Source organism: Phycodurus eques, chromosome 2 (genome assembly GCF_024500275.1).
Source record: "Phycodurus eques isolate BA_2022a chromosome 2, UOR_Pequ_1.1, whole genome shotgun sequence".
Lineage (NCBI taxonomy): Eukaryota > Metazoa > Chordata > Actinopteri > Syngnathiformes > Syngnathidae > Phycodurus > Phycodurus eques.
Window position 1 is genome coordinate 43284133 of NC_084526.1, and position 21772 is coordinate 43305904.

At 44.6% G+C, this 21772-nt stretch overlaps 1 protein-coding gene across 4 annotated transcripts in view; it reads left to right on the forward strand.

Annotated features, from left to right (window-relative positions):
* The window catches only part of sox6 (SRY-box transcription factor 6), a 151818-nt gene that overhangs the window by 93460 nt on the left and 36586 nt on the right, over positions 1–21772 (forward strand). For 3 of the 4 annotated variants that reach the window (XM_061670893.1, XM_061670894.1, XM_061670896.1), the window contains 2 exons: positions 8503–8626; positions 13241–13320. In XM_061670893.1, the coding sequence (XP_061526877.1) occupies positions 8503–8626; positions 13241–13320 (204 nt within the window). The remainder of the gene's footprint in view (positions 1–8502; positions 8627–13240; positions 13321–21772) is intronic. The other variant, XM_061670895.1, reaches the window with a different exon arrangement.

Sequence of the window (21772 nt, forward strand, 5' to 3'; positions counted from 1 at the left end):
AGCCACACTCACACAGAGAAAGCGTTGCATTAATAGGATCCACTATGTGCGGGGGGGTGCCGACAGGGTGAAGGGTGTGTGTGTTTTCTTAGGGCCGCGGGTGGCAAAGCAAAGCATTCAGCCCAGCGCCAGCGTAAGAAAGGAGCTTCTTGTTTTCGGGGCGGAGGCGAGTCCAAGCATTTCCCGATGGAGCACGGTGAATGGACAAAGTTTCCTTGCAAAGTCTTCCGTCGGAAAAGAATGGTACAGCTTGAGTTTGTTTGTCTTTATCATGTTTTTTTTTTCTCAATCAAGACAATTGATTTTTCCCCGTGGCACGACAGTTTGCTTTCAAACCTTACAGTCAATCATAAGGATGGATATACTGTCCAGTGAACACCCGCCGTTCATGGGGGATAGGGACAGAGCTTTGCCACGAATAGCGAAAATCTGCCAATAATGGAGAGGATGATTAAAACATCAACACCATACTTGTAGCGTGTACACAATCATGAACCCATGTCACATAAATTCTTGCATTCAGGAGTGAAATTGTTCAACACAAACAAACCACCTTCACGTGAGGCTCAATTGTAACAGCTAGCATACTGGTCCGACTAAATAATATGCTGCCACAAACTGACATCACACATCACATCACACATGGGCAGACAAATATTTCACACTAGCAATTTACACAAACGGTGTAAGTCACTGACTCACATTTACACACAATAATGAATATGAGAACACGGAATTGTGAACATTCAGTTTACCGTAAAAGCTTTTACATGCTGTATCCACCAAGCAGAATGGTTTGATATGGTTCAGTTATTTCTTTTATTTTTTTTGTATAAGTGTATGATAGTGATTCATAGGAGTGGGGGGGGGGGGGGGGAGATTAATAAGAGTGTGGGGAGGTTCATAAAGTTTTAATAGATGTATAAATAGTCCCAAAAATGCGTGGTCGCTACGTCACGAATTTCACCTATTGCGGGGGTGGTCCGGAATCTTACCCCCTCGATAAATGAGGAATTACTGTATGTGAAGTTACGGTAGCAGTTTTTGTTTGGGTAGCGGTCGTCCCCATGTTGACATTTCTTAGCTGGCAATGTGGATAATCCATGACAAATGTTTTTTTAAGACCTTACCGCGGCCCGACAATGATGGTCCACGCTCCCGTTTCCACACAGTGCGGATGATGTGTGTGTGTTTGTGTGTGTGTGGTACGATGATGCAAGCCTCAAACCCGCTGGTGGATTTGTTTGTCTGCTCGCTCTTTCTCGTCATTAGAAATGCCGTTTGAGGGGTCCCTGTGGATATGCGCGAACCTTTATTTTGTGGCGAGACCTTGAAGAGGTATTAATTCAGAAGATTGCATATCCTTTTCAAATATAACATTTACTTTTAATATTGAAACAGTCAGTATTTTGAAGGGCGAAATGGTGGAAATACGTGTGCTACAGAGAAAATGAGGATTGTGTTTGTATGATGAAATGCATTCCCTCCACCAGATAAAAGACCTGAATTCAGACATCATTAATCATGATTATTTTTCTTTTTTTTTTTCCGAGTGCGGCTATGCCAGCAGTTCTACTCGGAATTGTGATGAAGTGAGGTGGTGTGATGGGGCGGACTGGAAGGATTTGGGGTGGGCTGTGTAAGGCGGGTCAGTGGGTTGGTCTAAACTGCTTTCAAGCTCCCCTCGACGTAATGCAGACTTATTGAAATGGCTGTTTTCCAAGAAGGCTTGTTTTACTGTGTAAGGAATTAGTGGAACAAGAAGTCATCTATTGGTCGTTCCCTCTTGACGGCTTGACCTCACGACACTCAGATTCGCTGCTCTTTATCCTGAGCGGCGGCACAATGAGGACAAATTTGAGATCATACAAGCATGGCACCGGTGAACTCAACGCACTTCCCAACAAGCAGCAGTTTGCCACTCAGTGAACATCCATCCATCCATTTTCTGAGCCGCTTCTCCTCACCAGGTTCGCGGGCGTGCCGGAGCCTATCCCAGCTGTCACCGGGCAGGAGGAGGCGGGCTCCGCCCTGAACCGGTTGCCAGCCAATCGCAGGGCACATACAAACAAACAACCATTCGCACTCACAGTCACACCGACGGGCAATTTAGAGTCTCCGATTGATGCATGTTTTTGGGATGTGGGAGGAAACCGGAGTGCCCGGAGAAAAGCCACGCAGGCACGGGGAGAACATGCAAACTCCACGCAGGCGGGGCCGGGATTGAACCCGGGTCCTCAGAACTGTGAGGCTGACGCTCTAACCGGTCGTCCACCGTGCCGCCACTCAGTGAACAATTCCCCCAAAATTATTGCCACTCCCAGGTAAATTTGACTGTCAAACTAAACATAAAACAAAGAGTGCATTACACGTTTAAGTATTTAGAACAACCACAAAGCTTTGGTTTAGGAAAGTCCGCTCATCGGGAAACAAAAAAGAAAATGAAAAAAATTGGAAATAAATTGGAAAAACGTTAAATTATTTAGAACAACCACAAAGCTTTGGCTTAGGAAAGTCAAAGCATCGGTGGGGTGAAAAAAATTGGAAAAAAAATCTGCGAGTAGGTGAATCCGCGAGTGCTGAAGTATGCCGGTATGCAGGGTCCACTGTATGAGCTTTTATGTCTTTACGAGAAAATGATCAAGGACTTCTTTTTGCGCACCATTGCTGAGTGTGACTGCCACGTGAGCCGTCAGCGAATGATCAATTTTCAGCTGTCTGCTGACAACAACTGTGCTTGAAGAAGCCGTCCATTGTTTCAATGAGGGCCAAATTCCCACGCCGTACTGACCACTGTTCAGTATCGGCTTCCCCGCGATCGTGTTCCATTTAAGTGGATCGCAAAAAGGTGATTTCGTCTCACTCACAATGTTCTGTGTGCAGTTCCGTGGCGAGCAGGGGGGAAGAAGTGTGATCTCTCAGTTCTTACAGCTGGCTAAAATGACAGAAAATCCCTCCTGTAGAATATAGGAACACGAAATTGAGAGCTCGAGCTATGACAGCTAATAAAGTGTCGATGTATGTATTAAAATGAGACATCAATGAAACAAAAAGAACTCGCCTTGAGGATTTTTTTGGGGGTGATTGTGATCTTTTCTTTTATCTACATTTCGACTGCAAGTCTCTCATATCTCACCTGCTTGTCTTTGTTTTGACAAAATCCTCGTAGCGGTTCGACTTTGTCAGTCTGCTCGAGGCGGCTTAATTCCGAGCATGTGTGTAAGAGGTGTGTTCCAGGGTCTCCAGTAGCAATGAATCAGGACATTAGACCCAGAAAGTCCTTTCAAGCTAATAACCATGAAACATGAGGGTTGAAAGAGGCAGGCGTTGTTGTTTTTTTTTGCCGCTTCTTTATCTTGTTCACACTCGAGGATTGTGACAGTAAAAGCAACAACTTTCACTTGGCAAGCGCGTACAGAAGCGAACCCGAGCGTGGATCAGTTCCTGGATGTTCAAGGGTGAAGGTATCGGGGGTCCTATGGCCCTGGGGATACTTTGAAGAGCCTTCTTCATCAGACAGTGAAGAAGACGAGTGCTGACAGGAGGCCCGGGCCATCTCCATTTGCATTCTGGTTTTGGGAGACACATGCATGGCTGTTGTGGTTCACTATTGCTAAATACAGTGGCGCCCTACTGACCTTGCAGTGTCAGTGAAGCTGCAGTATACAGTGGTGACCTTTGAGTAGGCACGGGCTGCTTACCGCTTTCGAGGTCTACCGTCGTTTTACTGTTCCTGTCCTTCCATCCATTATAATTGCATTGAATTATGAATTTTTCTAAATCAAACTAGTCTTGAATAAACAGGGATAAAGCATCAATAAGCGTCAATGAGCATTTTCAAGGTTGGTCCCCGCGGGCCCCCACCCCCGAAAAAATGAAAACAAAATGATTGTCTTTTTCAAATGGAGGATGTATTCCTTCCCAAAAGTCTTCCGGAGTAGTCACCTGACTTCAACACAGTCAACTCCGCCGACATTTGGCGTAAGGACGTGAAACGAAACAAAACAAGAAAAACTGCGGTAAACCGTGAATGAACTGCTCCAAATGATCATAAATCACCATAACAACCTGATTAACAACGACAGAAGGTTTCAATACGGGTTTCGTTGCCTTACAACTGTAAGTGGGCTCTATTTATCAAACACTGAGTAGACTCTGCCCTCAAATCCAAACAGCTTGCGCGCCGGTCGGCGACAGACTTCAATCGGGTCGTCTGAATTGATGATGTATGTTGCGAGGAGGCGAAAACCTCTGCTGGAGCGCATCCTGGCAGAGCGCGGGGCCTCAGCCAAGTCCGTCTGACTGATCGCTACAGATGCTCCTCTTCGAGTATTCCGAGTCAGATCCTTAGCGCCGGGTCTTGAGGGACAAACAATAGCACCTGTTCCTCATAAGATCGGCCGCTCGTGGTTCTATAATGAAGCTCGAGGGCAGATGGTGTGAAATTACATTATCCAGTTGTTAGCGGAGCTGTGACAAAGAAGCGGCGCCGTCGTTTCGCCGCACACGGAAAAGTGAACGAATGCAAATGATCTTTGCGACACGCAATCGGCACATGTCGACACACTCTCGATTCTTTCTTTGCTGAAATCTACTTTTTTCTTGTCGCTTACTTGGAAAAAAAAAAAACACTGGGTATTATGCTTGAAGCGTCCCTGCGACGTGCAAGCACTTAATTGACAGCCCGACGAAGCTCCGCCATTTTTTCCCACCTTGAAGCGCCTCCCAATTTGAGTCGCCTCGCTGTGACATTAGTTGCTGCTTATTAAACTTTAATGCTGGGAGCTCATTACTGCAAATCACGTCCATTCAAACTCCATGCGTTTATTTCTAAACCAGCGCATATTCATACTCTCAGTTTTGGCTGACTAAATCCTGTATATTTTTGTGCCATATTTTAATATGATAAAGGTAATAAAAGCTGATATCCCGAAATAAATTATATCATTTATAGTTAATGTTGCAGGAGGGAAATATGTGAGTTTATTCCCATTAATGGTTCCAGCTGCAATTAAGTAGTATCAATTAAATCATAACATTGCAGAAATGTGCAAAATGAACGACCATTTTTTCAGTCCCCCCCCATCTATCCTAACTATTTTAGTCTGTGTAGGTGATCATATTTGGAATAAGATCATTACTGTATTTTTCGGCCTATAAGTCGCAGTTGTTTTCACAGTTTGGCCGGGGGTGCGATTTATACTCCGGAGCGACTTACATGTGAAATTACAGGAAGTCCTCGATTTACGAACGAGTTCCGTTCCTACGCTGGCGACGTCGCCCGATTTTCCGCGTAAGTCGGAGTTCACCGTTAAAGTCGAGATTTACGTCGAAATACTTCAGTTGCGGGTATTGTCGCACGCGATTGCGACGGCAAGCTCGGTGCGTGTGGGCGTGCGCGAGACGGGATCGCGCGGGAGGAAGGAGTGCGCGCCGCTGCGAGCGTGTACAGTGGCAAGTGTAGCGACGGCTACGGCTACACGTCGGGTGACCGTGGCGGGAAAGGTTAACGCTTTGTATAAAGAAAGTAAAATACATGAAAATAAAAACATAAGATGCTTGACTTACCATTACTGCCGAGAGTGTGAAAAAAGGAGGGCGAAAAAGGCAAAGATACTCCCGCTGCACAAACACAGACACGCGCTATGCGCTAGCTCAGCAGAAACGCTATGGCGCTGGGACAAAATGGCGGAGGAGGCACGGGCGTCGTAAAGTCGAAAACGTCGTAAGTCGACCACTTCCTGTATTAACACATTATTATATAATTTCACGTTATTTTCACAGTGACAGCCGCAAGAGGGCGCTCTAGGCTTGTGTATCTGTACCTGCTACTTCTGTACCTCTGAAACGTGATCATTTCAACATTAGCGGTCATTTATAAAAACAACTGAGAAGGACTGAACAAAAATGGCATCGAAAAGAAAATCATATTCTGCAGATTACAAGCTGCAAGTAGTGAAATATGCAGCCGAAAACGGTAATCGAGCAGCAGAAGGAAAGTTTGGAGTGAGCGAGAAACTTGTATAAGGGGCTGCCTCTATTCTATTTTTATTTTAAATTGCCTTTCAAGATGAAATGTCTGTTCTTGGTGTTGGGTTTTATCAAGTAAATTTCCCCCCAAGATGCGACTTATACTTCAGTGCGACTTATATATGTTTTTTCCTTCTTTTATGATGCTTTTTTTTTTTTTTTTTTTTTTTTTTGGCTGGTGCGATTTATAGTCCGGAAAATGTCTATGACAGTAATTTTAATTCAAGAATGAATTCATTTTTGACTGTCTGAAATGTGAACATTTATTTTAACTTTAGGTGCAAATGGATAGAAATATATTGATCTGAATTAAATGCTGAGTAAAATATCTGACAGTAAATATTGTTATTCAGGGTTGTTATAGCTTTAAATGAATTGCTATGAGCATATGAAGTACCACGTTGTCCCACTCGTCTGAATAAACATTTTCAGGAGCAGAACCCATCTGGTTTTACGTTCCAAATAGTCCAAGACAGAAAAAGCTGTGTACCCTTGCTTGAGTCATGTTATGTTATGTTATGACATTAATTATTGTGTTTTTCCTTACAAGTGAGGAGGCCAAGATCCATTGGTCAGCCTTTCAGCTTGGAAACACAGCGCGGCAAATCCCTTGAAAGCAATTATTTGTCACAGTCTCCTCGGACATTTGTTTTTACTCCGTTTTACAGAATTGCTATTACGTACAGTACATTTCTATGATTCTCTAATGGACCGTCTGGACTTTGTTGCCTTTTTGTTTGCTTTTGTGTGTAGCTTGGCACCTCTGGATGGATCAATGAATTTTTTTTTTTGCAGCTTCCATGTGCTAAAGTAGGTGCAATCCTGTGTTAGGTGTCTACAAGCTGGAAAAGTGGGGACCTCACCAGGCTGACTTCATGCCCCAGTGCAGCGACAGTAATTGCAACCGGTCCCCTTTTTATTGCGACTTGATTTTAAAGAGGGTTGAACGTCGAAACGTTGTGTAAAGTCTTTATTTTAGGCGATGGCCTTTATGAAGCCATTTTCCAGGCAGGTTCCCCTGAGGTGGCCCGGCCCGACGTTAGATTCACCCTCTCGGGCCCATAGTAGCCGGGCTGCTCTCTGTCAAAGATCCCCAGGAAGCAGGGAGTGACAGTAAGATTGGCCCTTGCTGCATGTGCGCAACCCCCCACAGCTCTTTGGCAACATAAGCTGCTCACCCACCCTTGACTCAAGTGTGGAGTTTGTGCTGATATTCCCTGTCGGGTCGAGAAGTTAGCAAATGAAGGTTTGATGTGACACTGCGACAGACAGGCACAAAGACAAATGACTTGACTTACACATTTTTTTTTTTTTTGATAGAAACAAGCTTTCGTTTGACCAAGTTTTTGCTTTGACTTGTAAGCGCAAACGTACGAGCGCTGGCAGGCTAGGCTGTTCATTGGCACTTCCAGTTGAAGTTTACTGTCAAACCAAACATAAAACTAAGGGAATTACACTTTGTCTATTTAAAACAACCACATAGTTTAGCCTTTAAGTCCACTAGATTAACGCTAATGTTAAATAGCATCGATGTTGCGGTGTTATAACCCTTGAAGCAATGGATTGGACCCAAACAGTGCAGCATCAAATGTAGACAGACAATATATCAGTACTCTCAGTATTACATTCTTTATCCTCTGTGACAAACGACTAATATTAGTGCCGTACCGATGAGTTGGGGGGGAGGAGTCTGTCTTGTACTGCCCCCAGGTGGCCAAAGTGGGCACACCAGAAAGCGCAGCACAATTGCCGTTCAATGGATCCAGTGTGTTTAACTTTGCCTTTAAATGTCATTTGTTTTTTTGTCTTTGTTTTTAAATTCTTTAAATCATGTAAACCACAGTGAGTTAGTTACCTTGTGTATGAAATGTGCTATCTAAATACATTTGCAGTGCTATTTTTCCTCACTAAAAAACACATTCCAACCTTATTTTGTCGCTTTATGGGGGAAAGGCTGGAACGGATTAACGGCATGGCCATGAATTTCAATGGGAAAAGAGAATTTGAGATAAGAATGTCGCGGAACAAATTCAACTGGTATCTCGAGGCACCACTGTACTTACTCCCCAAAGTTTTCTCTCTCACTATCAACAGAGATGACTTCACGTGCGATGCGTTGATCTGCGGCAACAGTCGTCACAGTTAGGGGAAGCTCCACACGACATTTTGCAGTACTTCTCTGGAGAAGTCATAATAAAGAGCCTCTCAGTCATGCTGTGACTTCCACTCGCTGGCGCTGGAACAATAAGTTCAGTCTTTGATGTCTTCAAGCGAAAGAGTGCTTTGGAGTAAGAGCAGGCGTAGATCTGCCAGGTTTTGTGTGAGGACACGAGGGTCCGCCATTGCCACGGAGCCCCCTGTCAGCACGCGTTAGGCAGACCTGTGATCTGGATCCCCCCCACCCAATCTGTGATTCTGCGTACCATGCCTTCGCTTGGGCCTCCCTCTGATCTCCGCTCTCTATCTGTTCAGCAGGTCCAGGGTCACATGCCTCCGCTCATGATCCCCATTTTTCCACACGACCAACGCACTCTGGCAGCAGCCGCCGCCGCCCAGCAAGGCTTTCTCTTCCCTCCGGGAATGTCTTATAAGCCAGGTATGCTTTGCAACTGAAGCCATTTCATCCCTCCTGTGCTTTCTCCACACATGTACAGTATCACATTCTTCCTCTGTCATCTTCAAGTTTGAGCAACGCCTTTTAATATGGTAACAAACAAATAGAGTTGGAGGTTGAGTTTATTGTAGTCTACATAGAATAACAGATACGGTCGCTGGGACAAAGCCAGCAAGCTGTGCTTGATGGGTTTTCCAATGACAATCAAATACCAGGTCCTATTTTACTGTTGCATGCATCTGCTGTATTTTGGGAATAAAAAGTCACATGACACCTATACATCATGCGTGGTCATATGATGTAAGAAACAGGTTTGAGAAGTTCAGCACAACAAGTCAGTAAAAGGGAAAAATGATAACCAAAATCTCTTTGTGAAAAACAAATATGCATGATCCTCATTATAAATACATTTTTTTCTTTCATTCATTTTTCTTGCACCCTGATTCCTTTTTCAAAGCCGAGTTCTCCATTCGCAGCGGTTAGGCATCAGCCTGGACAGCAAAGATCCGCAGATAATTGACCGCCATTAAAATTGCATTGGGGGGAAAAAAAAAAAAAAAAAAAAAATCATTTTTTTTTTTTTTTTTTTTTTTTGAAACACTAGAAATTCTTGAATAAGTCCGTATAAGCACATTTTCGGGGTTGCTCCTCCTCACAAAAGCCGCAGAATATTGTCTTCTATGACAAAATAGGTACTGAACCTACAAAGAGAAAAAGATTACTAGCTTTTTCCTTTCTTCAGTAATAAATCAGCAGTACAATAAGTGTAAAAAGCGCAAAAAACAAGCCTTTCGTGAAAACATCACGCAGAGCAGTGACTTTGATGCTAATATTTTTTTTGCTTTCGTGACACCTCAAACTGTAAAACAACAAAAACAGGATGGAGAAAGGGACTTTTGATGGCAAACTCATCATTTATGAAACTCGCCGTGAGCGACACCGACTCACCGCACGGCTCCAGTTAAACGTCGGGCACTTTTTCAGATGGCGTTCGTCGATCGCTCTGTAAACCCATAACACATACACATACCATTTACAGAAAACATATACTGTACATACTCTGTTGCAGCATCAGGCGCCTAAACCTCTCCGACTTCCAGTGCGTTGGCATTTCTCGCCCTCACAATCGATGTGACAAGTTGACGTTCAACGCTTGATCTCGATCTTATTTATATCTGAAGCAATGCAATGTCGTCATCTACAGGGATCTGTTAGTCATTACAGTGGTTTACAAACATGAATTTCACAGTCGAGCTGGGCGAGACCCTCGGCCGACCATGCCTTCCCGTTGGAAAAACGTACTTAATGATTATATGCAGTACGTCAGTGGCAGTACACAGTTGGATTCCGGTTGAAGAATATAAATGTCCATGGTCCAAATGTCCAAAGACTTCATTTCAAATTAGATTGTATAAATGTGCAGTGAACAAAGGAATAGTTGAAAGTCAGTGTAGTCTTGATTTAAAATCAATCAATAAATAAATAAAAATGTCATAGCCAGAACAAAGCGAGCCTGTGTGTATTGTAAAAGTGAAGCAGAACGTGAAAGATGACTGAAATCAGCACAGGGAAACCCAAGGAAGTCAGCAGGTTTGTAGCAGCAGTACATTAAAAAGGTGTGGAAGTGCAGTTAATGAATTAACTCGAAAACCACAGGATGAAATGTCAGCTATTTTGGAACTATGGGGCCATGACAGCCTAAACAAAGTGCCTGAGGGGGAAGTCTTTTACCACTGCGCCTTTTGCAAGAGGTTTGACATCGAAAATGTTTTAGTTCAAATAACGGAAGCTATTATGGAATCATGGTCGGAGGTTGCTGTGTATATGCTTGCTGCATAATGCATGAGTTGATGAAGAAATAGCTGCGGGGGGGGGGGGGGGGGGGGGTCTGCAAATGACAGTTACAGGAGAAGTATTTCAAAACATCTATTATTTCTCCCCGTCCAATACGATACACACAATGTAGCCAGAGAGGACAATGTTATCACCCCCACCTGCAGCGCACGCAGGATGCCGCCACGTTCTTTCTCCTCGGCGGAAGTGGCCGAGCATTTACTTCCGAGACGAAAGCGCACTAATCTGATGTTATCATTATGAGACAGCTCCCGGGGACCGCTGATTATGACCCCAACCCCGTTGTGCTCACATGGCAACAAAGTCGCTCAGGCACCGTGGCGATAAGTCATCACCCCATCCACCGGCTGTGCTCAATGGCCTGCTATTGTACGCCAGGCAAGCACAGCCTTTCGAGCGGCGGCTCATCTTTTAAACAAATAGGCCTTTCCGGCCCATCGACGCTGTTTACTAAGATATCAAAGCAGTCGGGCCCATATACGCCTGTCATGTTTCTGCCGGATGACACTGCAGTTTCCTTTTCCCCCCACAACACATGGCGGAAGAAATAAAACAAAAGCAACATCAAAACAGCATTGAAATACGTTCTGAGAGTTAGTTTTATAATCAAAATGTCCAAAAAGTCAAAAAGAACATTTCAAATGTATGCGACTACTTCCTATCCACGACTGGCATTTACTGGCATTCGTATGTATGAGGTTAGTCATTGCAGATGTCGACAATTCAGTTGCAGATATCCTAGGCAAAACTCAATTACAGCTATCGCTTTTGTTTTGAATCGCTACCGTACAGATATCGTGAATGAAAATTCCAAATATTCCAAATGTAATTACGACAAGTCAGGAAGACAGCTAGTTGAAATTAGTATTTATTTGAAATGTTGAATCCGCTTGCCATTGGGCCAGAGCCTAGACTGGAACCCCCAACCTCAACTACTGCTAACCTCCCGTCCACCAAGGCCGCGAAGTGACTTTTATATTCGTAAGAATTATAGGTTGCACCGACCAGGTCAACAAGGGACAAGTCGTGGCTAAAACGGGTTGAAAACATGATCCCCGTTTCAGCAACAAGACTGAGCTGGCACGACGCTCGTTCCGCTCAAGCCGAGTGCCTAAATGCTGAATACGCCCGAGACCCACATTGCCCCTCCCCGGCAGCAGCGGGGCACTCATTTAGGCCGCGACTCTCCCCAGGTTTCACAGCACATCTAAAGACACCCGGCCATTTGTTATTCCCAAATATCTACGTCACAGGCAGCACGGGGAGACAAGAGGGAAAGCGATACCGAAATGAAGGAGGTTGTAGAAATAACTACGGCGCAAGCGCACATATCCAAGCCAGCGCTATTGGAAACCGCTACTGCCGTGTGATTTTATTTGCTCCTAAATGGGGATTGAATTTCCACGTCCCGTATCACATTGTGCTGTGCTGTACGAGATTGCAAAGTGAGGCGAGCGGGTCAGGGCAAAGTGAAAGAGGAGGTACATACATTTACCTTGTCTGTGGCCTAATGGCTCCATATGCTGGTGAGGAGAAGTGACAGGAAGAAGTGGCGTCTGAGCGGAGGCCAGCGCCCCCGCCCGCCCGCACCCCCACTCGCACAGACGCATGATTCAAACCAGCCGGGCAGCTGCAAACACTGCGCTCGTCCGTCTTGCTAAGGTTGTTCTGGTTCTTGTTCAACGCGCTGGCTTGCTTGTATGGCAAGCCTTTATATTTAACAGCTACCAGCTTGACTGCAAAGGTGTTGCAGATATTTGTCACTCCATTCGTCCTATGCGCAGTTGTCATTTCAGATATCTGCATCGTCAGTTCACCCACAGGACAACGATGTCACTTTAGACATTCATGTCTATGGGGCTTCTCATGACAGAGCTCCATAATTCAGTTGCAGACATGTGCTGCGTATATCTGCGACTAATTTGTCGATATCTGTAACACCAGTTTGAGAGGTCGACAATTTGATTTGGACTAATCGGAAAAATGCAAAAAATAATCAGCAAAATGACATTGTAGATATATTTAATTCAGTTTTTGACAGTTTTGAACCTAAATTACAGATAGCTCTATCTGTCATTTTGACAAGTCACAATTAGAACTAGTCAGAAAGACGTCGATATCTACAATGTTAATTCCGTCCAACTTTGAAATGTTCGATCCGCAAACTGCCGTGAATAACAGTCATACATACTGCAGTCCGTTTTAGTGACTGACATTGACAAACAGGCCGCCGTGTAACGAGCAATTCCTGCTCGCAGTGATGTGTGAAATAAAAATGCGCAGCATTGTTTAATCTTGGTATTTTGCCGGCACTCATTGTCTCAACCTGTTCAAACACATGTTTTCACTCTACTCCCAGTCAGAAACAATATTGCGCTGCACAATAGCCAGCCAAGCCTCCAGCTGTACGACGTGCCTGAGTCTATTGCATAATTGCTAATTGAATATCAGAGGAGCTCCTTCATTTTACTTCGCAACCCAGCAAGCCCACACAAGCCTAAGGAGTTCCTCAGAAGAGGGCGAACGGCGTGTGACGTTCCCGAGTAATCCTGCTGCAGTCAAACCAGTTGAACCTTTCGTTCATGCAGATGTTTGGGCTCGAAGCTGAGGTATTGCTGCAATGTGCCACATGGCCGCGTTAATGTACTGCAGCAGGACCCGGGATCCGTGTTGGCACTTGTCTGCACGCTGTGGGCCAGCTCATTGTCTCAACCTGTATACATTGTTGTCTCTCGCTGACAGGTGATAACTACCCCGTGCAGTTCATTCCCTCCACAATGGCAGCTGCGGCAGCGTCAGGACTCAGCCCCCTCCAGCTGCAGGTATGTACAGTTCTATGACAAAGAATGCTAGGGACGCCTGCCAAGCCTTGGGCAGAAAGGATGGCTAAGCAGCTGTACGCTAAGTAATGAGCTGCACACTAAATAATCCTGGAGCACCCCCCCCCCCCCCCCCCCCCCCCCGCACACATATGCTCATCATATTACATATGTAATTCATCCAGTTTTATAGAGGCTTTATCCTCTCTGGCCTTCCCAGACAGAGGTGGTATGAAGATAATCGTTATCAGAGGGAATGAGAATCACTTTGGTTGCCTTAATGGCCTGCCAGTAAATGTATCGGAGGGCAATTGACAATGTGAGCAAAGAATCTTTGTTATTGCTTTTTATCTTCTCAACCCACTGACATAGTTCTGTTATCAGCATCTCATATCTATGTGGGGGGGACGACAAAAGAAGATAGGAAGAAAAATGTGAGCAGTCATATCAGGTTGTGTGTGCAAAGAAAATGTTGGGAAAGGCTCTGCGCTCTATAGACTGCTCCAGGATGTTTCTCACACAGTTTTTAAAAAAGAAAAAGCTGAACCCAGGTCAGGTCCTAATCTGAGGCCACGATGTTTAATATAGATGATTATCTAGCTTCTTTGCTTCACATTCTATGATAAATACAACTGTTAGCAGAGCTCCTCACAACATGAGCTTTGTGGCCAAACGATTAGGATTCGTGTGACGATGCCCTTTGACATTTTCCAACAGAAGAAAACTATTGCGAGACTGCATAACAACATCCAGTCTAGTAACAATACAGTGGTGCCTTGAGAAACGAGTGACCCGACTATACTTGACGTTTTGGAGATGGATGATTTTTGTGACTCAACTCCACAACAAGCGGCAGTTTAGCAGATATAATTGGTAAATGTTCTTCAGAAAAGAAGCTTCAAGCTGTTTATTGCCACTCTCAGCTGAAGGTTCCTGTCAAAGTCAACATGAAACAATCATAATTACGTGTCGTGTATTTAAAACAACCACATGGCTACCTTTATGCTGACATACAATGGGAAAATCCATAGGCACACAGGCTAACAATTAGCATCCATGCAGTGGTTTTGTTACCCTTTAAGCAACAGATATTTGAACTCAGACGGTGTTGCAACACATGTAAACAGACCATATAACAAAAATATATATTATTTATCCCGTGTGAAGAACCACTAATATTACCGTCGTACTGAGAAGCCGAGAGAGGAGCTGAACCTTCGGTACAGTATATCCGTATTTCTGTGTCATACTATTCCCAGGTGGCCAAGGCGCCCATACCAGAATGAGCAGCACAATTGAAAGAGTGACAAAACTGTTTGTTTCTTTTTAATTGTAAAATGAAGTGTTTCATGCTTTATAATTGTAAGGTATAATATTATAGAGTGCTGTTTTTCACATTAAAACATCCATCCATCCATTTTCCGAGCCGCTTCTCCTCACAAGGGTCGCGGGCGTGCCGGAGCCTATCCCAGCTATCATCGGGCAGGAGGCGGGGTACGCCCTGAACCGGTTGCCAGCCAATCGCAGGGCACAGCACCTATAAACAAACAACCATTCGCACACACATTCACACCGACGGGCAATTTAGAGTCTTCAAGTAACGCACCGTGCATGTTTTTGGGATGTGGGAGGAAAGCGGAGTACCCGGAGAAAACCCACGCAGCCACGGGGAGAACATGCAAACTCCACACAGGCGGGGACGGGGATTGAACACCGGTCCTCAGAACTGTGAGGCAGACGCTCTGACCCAATGTCCACCGTGCCGCCTGCATTAAAGCATACTTTACAAAAAGTTTTTGCATTATGGGGGAGGCTGGAACAGATTCATGGCATTCATTTCAATGGGAAAAGATGATTTGACTAGCACCACTGTACTGTACTTTTTCTTTTTAAATAAAAAACAACAACTATAAGTTGTAGTCTCGAGTAGTAGACTCTTCCAGCCACGACAGTAAAAGTTGTGCAAAGATGTTATGCAGGATGCTCAACGGCGCTGAAGAAGCAAGTCAAGATGAAACAAGCGAGCTGAAGAAAGAGGTGGGGGGACTCTTTGCACGCTGATATATGTGGCACTTGTCCTTCGGCGGCAACCGCTGTCAGTGTTAACGAGCCTTGGCAAGTTGTAACAGCGCTTGCAGCTGGCTCCGGAGAGCCCTGTGTCATTATGCACCCATGAGAAGCGCTATCAGAGGCACGTAAGGTGTTCGCCGAGCTCTGCTTGCGTTTGAAGGGACGCCGCCCAAGTGGATTTGTGTCTTGGACGTGTGGTAATGGTTCGGTTTTAAACGTGTGTGCTTTCGACCCGTTGGAAAGAATGGGTGCTTCAAACAGGCGTGCTCTGTCTATTTATAGTTGTATGAGGTCAAATGAGACAGGCATATATCTGAAGGTTAGGGTGAAAAGGGGAGGCCGATCCCGAGTCATTAATTGTGAATATGTATCTAACCCTGGGAATGGGCTAAAGCAGCGCCTCAAAGACCGTGACTTGGCTGCCCTTTAGTGAACATGGTAAACAAAAAGAGGTGCATTTCCCATTAAGTGAACTCTGTCAGCCTGTCATATATTCCAAACGCTTTCTGCTATTTACCCTGCACCGAGACTCCTCTTAAAACAGCAAGGCAAATCAAACATGCCCTTTTCGACACAGCCGGGACCGACAAACCATGTGACTGCCGCGACGTCTTCGAGGAAAGCACAACGGGATAGCCATGATTAAAACTTTGCACTTGTGTCCTGCCTGAATAGCCACAATATTATTTCTTCACAACCAAAAAGTACAGAAAATAGATGGAGGAAAATATCGAGATGAGTACGGCGGTGCCTTGAGATACGAGCCACCTGACGTACGAGCTATTCGAGATACAAGCAGCAGTTGGGCAGATAGGGAACATCTTCAAAAAAGAAGCATTCAAGCTATATATTGCCTCTTCCAGTTGAAGTTTAACATCAAACTAAACACAAAACAAATGGAGACATCTGCTAGCTTAATGCTAACACAATGGGAAACGCCATAAACTAGCTCATGAATAGCATTCATGATTTGGTGTTATCTTCTTCTTCTTTTCCTTCGGGCTTGTCCCGTTAGGGGTCGCCACAGCGCGTCATCCTTTTCCACGGAAGCCTATCTCCTGCATCCTCCTCTCCAACACCAACGGGCCCTCCTGTCTTCCCTCACGACATCCATCAACCTTCTCTTTGGTCTTCCTCTCGCTCTCTTGCCTGGCAGCTCCATCCTCATCATCCTTCTACCAATATACTCACTATTTCTCCTCTGGACGTGTCCAAACCATCCAAGTCTGCTCTCCCTAACTTTGTCTCCAAAACATCGAACCTCGGCTCTCCCTCGGATGAGCTCATTTCTAATTTCATCCATCCCGGTCACTCCGAGAGCTTCATTTGCGCCACCTCCAGCTCTGCTTCCTGTTGTCTCTTCAGTGCCACTGTCTCTAATCCGTCCATCATGGCTGGCCTCACCACTGTGTATTATAAACTTTGCCCTTCATCCGAGCAGAGACTCTTCTGTCACATAACACGCCTGACACCTTCCTCCACCCGTTCCAACCCGCTTGGACCCGTTTCTTCACTTCCTGACCACACTCACCGTTGCTCTGGACGGTTGACCCCAACTATTTCAAGTCCTCCACCCTTGCTATCCCTTCTCCCTGTAGCCTCACTCTTCCCCCACCACCCCTCGCAACGTGGCGAGACTACTACAGTGAGTGCACGAGTAATATATAATTAACCCGACAGAAATGTGACAGCAAACTCAGTCAAAAAAAAAAAAAAAAATGATTCATGATTTGGTGTTATAATGCTTTTGATATGTGGATACAAACGGTTGTAGCAACATGTAGACAGGAAATATAACAATACTCATAGGCATATATTCTTTATCCACGGTGAAAAATTATGATTAATAGTGCAGCTTACTCAGTCACAGTAGTTGTAAAGTCTTCTTCGTTTGTGTCTGCCAATGGCCAAGTCGCATGCGCCAGAATGAATCATAAGGCACCAACTGTCTAATTCTTTTCATTGCATTTAATTATGTTGTTCCTATGTTGTTTTAGTAAAGTACAATATTATACAGTGCTATTTCACTTCTGAAACCATTTTAATTTTTTTTACTTTTTGTCCAGAGTTTGGTATGAATTATTAGCATTTCCATTCACTTCAATGGGGAAAGATGATTCGACATGCAACCTTTTTTGAGTTGTGAGCGTGGACCGAATTAAACTTGTATCTCGAGGCACCACTGTATAGTACACAGTGAAAAGATTTTTCATGAATCAGTTATATATATATATATATATATATATATATATATATATAAATATATTATTTCTCTTTGCTACAAAAACTGTACTAGGACAAAGTACATATAGTTGTCTCATTTACATTTTGTGGCTGAGAATTCCACTACCCCCCAATCAAACATTTACCTGCACAGGAAGATGTTATGTTCACCAATTTACTCCGGTTAGATTATTCAATACATGAACTGTTTTAAAAAAACAATCTTATTGGAAGAATTAATTCCCACAATGCTGCCGAGGTAATGGGATCCAGTCAGGGAGGCAGGCCGCAACGTCAGTCTTAATGTTACGCGTGTCGGCCCTTCACAATCTCCTCTGTCATAACATTGTGGGATCCAGCCCTCGCAGAGAAGAACCCCAACAAGGTAACAAAGGCTTGGAGCTGACAGATGTAAATGAATCTCGCCGGATGTGTTTGACTGCCGGAGACTGTAATTTGCTTGTCAATACGGGGTGGTAGGTAGCGTCGCTGCTGGCTGGCAGTCTGCGAGTGGCTTGTCAGCGCACACGGCTGTAGCGCAGGGCAATTTCACTCAATGTGTTCCTGACAGATTGGCCCGCGTCCTCAACTCACAGGAGAGACGGCGGGTAAACTATCCCAGCGCGACGTGCCCCTCTTCATTAGCGCGCACACAGTGCGGCGATGAGGCCGGGATCAGCAGGAAACAATGGCTGCATCTCCGCCTGTCCTTGCCTGATTGCAAGTGACGCCTCTCACCTAACAGAGGAAATTGTGCTTAGATTGTGCCACAATGTGTCTGGACACAAACTATATTCAGCTGAGTGAAGAAGCAAGGAGAGCATTTTCCTAATTGTACAAAAGACGTATCTATTTGGGACATGAACATAATGTGTGGCTTATGCGGCTGCAGAATGAGAAACAATTTACCAAAAGGCAGTGAGAAACTTAATGCACACCTCCTCTGCCTAGAAACAGTGAAATAACTACTATCCCAATCCCACTTTATTCAAATTTAATCATAGTCACTTGATTTTGAGTATCTTCCAATATCAAATCTCAAGGAAAAAAAGAGAGCGCATCCAAATTAATCTTGATTGTCCTTTTTTTTTTTTTTTTTGAATAAAAAAATATCCCAACATGATATTTTTTATATGGCTGTAAGTCTAGTGCAGCAGTGGTTCAAACCAACTAAACAAATACGTGATCGGCTGAGGACAACTAATAATTAAATTAGTTGGAGCTACTTAGCGACTTGTGTATTTTTTTTTACCCAGTTCTTCCCACACAATGAGTCCTATTGTGCCTCTGTTCTTGAAACTAATATCTCATTTGTATTACATCAAAGCTGTCGGTAAGCCTTAACATTCGCTTCGCTTTAAACACACGGGCTCCAACCGTAAGAGATGAAAAGCACCCCACGTGCTCAGCGACAAGCAGACCTGACTTCTCACAGACAGATACAGTACAGCCGAAGCAGTCGTCATTGCTTTCGATGACTTGTGTGATGAGAAACAGTGCACCACGGTCTAGGGACAAACAGGAAGAAAGTGGGAGTGAAGCAAACCGCACATTATCTTTTGTTTGGATGTAAATGCCTGTGTAGTGCAGATGTGAAGAAAGATTCCATCATTAACAAGTGAGGCACTTTTGACTTTGAGAGAGAGGAGGGCAGGACACAGAGAAGCGACATACTGCAGAGAGCAGCTGTTTCTGTGTTTATGAGTGGAGGAGGCCAGTCTTTGAAGGTAACCCCGAGCAGTGCAGCAATGCTAGCTGCGTATGGAAGGCTGGCTAATAGGGTGGCTAGGTGAGCAGCTGGATGGAGGCTGTGGTGAACAGAGGGACAGATGGACAGATAGAGTGGATAATGCTGTGAGCAGCGCAGAATTGGAAGGCTGGCTCTGGGGCCTGCAGCCCCGGAGAGACCATCACACACCCGACTTCAAGAGAAGAGTTGTGTTTGTGTGTGTGTGTATTGACAGAGAAAAAGGGAAAGAGAAAGAGCTCAAATATACAGGGGCGCCAACTTACACATTTTTCAAGATACAAAAACAATTACACGTTGTATATTTAACACAACCACACATCTTTGCCACTCAATGCTAACACTAATTTGCACCTTTGTAGCGATGCTTTAACCCTTTAAACAGCGGATTGAACACAAACGGGGCAGCAAGATATAGACGGACAATATAACAGTACTCGATTATATATTCCTTATCCTCTGCGTAGGAAGACTAATATTAATGTCGTACCGATGACCCGAGAGGATTTGACACATCTCCATTGAGAGGTTATTATGAATGTCACTCGCTTTCTCGCCAGGACATGCCCCGTTGCAAAATGCTTTGCTGCTGGATCCGGGCACGTCTGCCAAGAAGTGAAATGGAATTCATAATAACTCAATAAACAGCAGCATATCCGTCCGTCCTGTACTGAGAGGGAGCAGCACAACGGCCATTCATTTGACGTAGGGTGACAAAAACTGCGGTCAAGGAATGATTTAAATTTGTACGTCAAGGCACCACTGTACTATAGATCTCGAAATGTCGAAAACAAGAAAGATGGGGTGGGGTTGGAGAGGAGCAGGTTGGGTGCCAGCAGATGAGACAGATGTTGGGCCATACTGGAAAGCGTCGGCACAGTGCACCAGGATGCCATCTTCCACTCTTGACATCTGGGCCTAGCCTGGGTCAGCCTGCCTGCTTGCCCTGGGCAATGAGCCTGTACAAGCCTTGTGGCAAACAGGGCTGGCGCTGTTCTGCCTTTTAAATGGTGAGGTGCACTGAAGCACAGTTAATGCCCTCATATCCAGCTCAGTGCCCAACGTCCAGGCCGGGCAGAGGTGAACGAGACTTTCACACACACAAAGAGGTAGTGTGTAATTATGAAAGGATGGCAAATATTGGCTCATGCTCACGGCATATCAAATGCAGCGGATGTTAATCGGCACGAGCAATTGTTACGCTTTCAAGGCAAAGTGTTTGCGTTTAATTGTCCCGGTGTTACAGGCCGCTGTGGTCTATGTGAAACGTAGCATCATCGCTGGCAGCGGCAAGTCTGACAAATATCTGCCGCTGTGTTTTCCAACACACATTATTGCCACACTGAGCCACTGGCTTTCTAAAAGCAAAACAACTGGCTCATTTGTTTTTCCACAGAATTTTTTTTCTTCTCTCTCTTTCATGGCATATGTCTACACAGAATTATAATACAAGTAGGATGGGATTCAGAGCTATGTATGAATTGGGTGGTTCATCATGTTGATATTTGACTAAATAAACATCGCTTCCTTTTTCAATTACCATCATCTATTGAACCTTAGTTTTATCCAACGGCATCAGCAAAGAGTGTCATTTAAGTTTAATGTCGCAGACAGCAAAGAAAAGTGCACATCCTATTTAACCTCTGCTGCAACTCGAGGGCTTGTTTTTAATTAGCACAGGCTAACAGGCTGACCTTGTGCATGCCACGCTCACTTTGAATCCATGCTCGCTCTGATCGGTTGCGCTCAATTGGGAGAGGGAATATGGAGCTCGGAAGGAGGACCTAAGATTTAATACAGGAGTTTCCTGGTGAGAAACAGTGGAGGTATTTCAAAAAAAAAAAAGACAAAAGTAAGCACTGCACAAGACAGTAAGTCGCTAGTCATTTAGTCTTTGATTTTGCACTCAATAAAATACAAAACGCAATATGCAACACACAGTATACTCTATGTGATGGTATACGCTATCTTTATTATACGTTCTCTGATGGAATGAAGAGGAGAAACGACAACTGCAAGGTTCAGAGATTCACTCAGCGTTTCACTTTGTCCTCAGATAGCCCCAGTGAGTTGGCTCAACAGTTTCAGCTTGACCCTCGCTATCACAGAACCTTTTTTTGAAATCCCAACTTGCATTAACATATGAAGAAAGCGCTATTAAAAGTAAATGGGGAGGGGCTGGGGGGTGTACAGTGGGCAGATGTCTTTTGCTTAGGGAGAGCAACCTTGGCAGGGATGCATCACTTCTCAGCCGTCTGTATCACATTGGCCGTAACGTTGGCAAAATCTGCTATGTCCTTAATGGCCTTCAGTAATAATAGTCATTCATCAAACTCTAATGCGAACAAAAAGCATCGAGAACGTAACATTTATGACCTTGTGCAGTGAACGGCAGGCCAAACACATCTTGCGTAG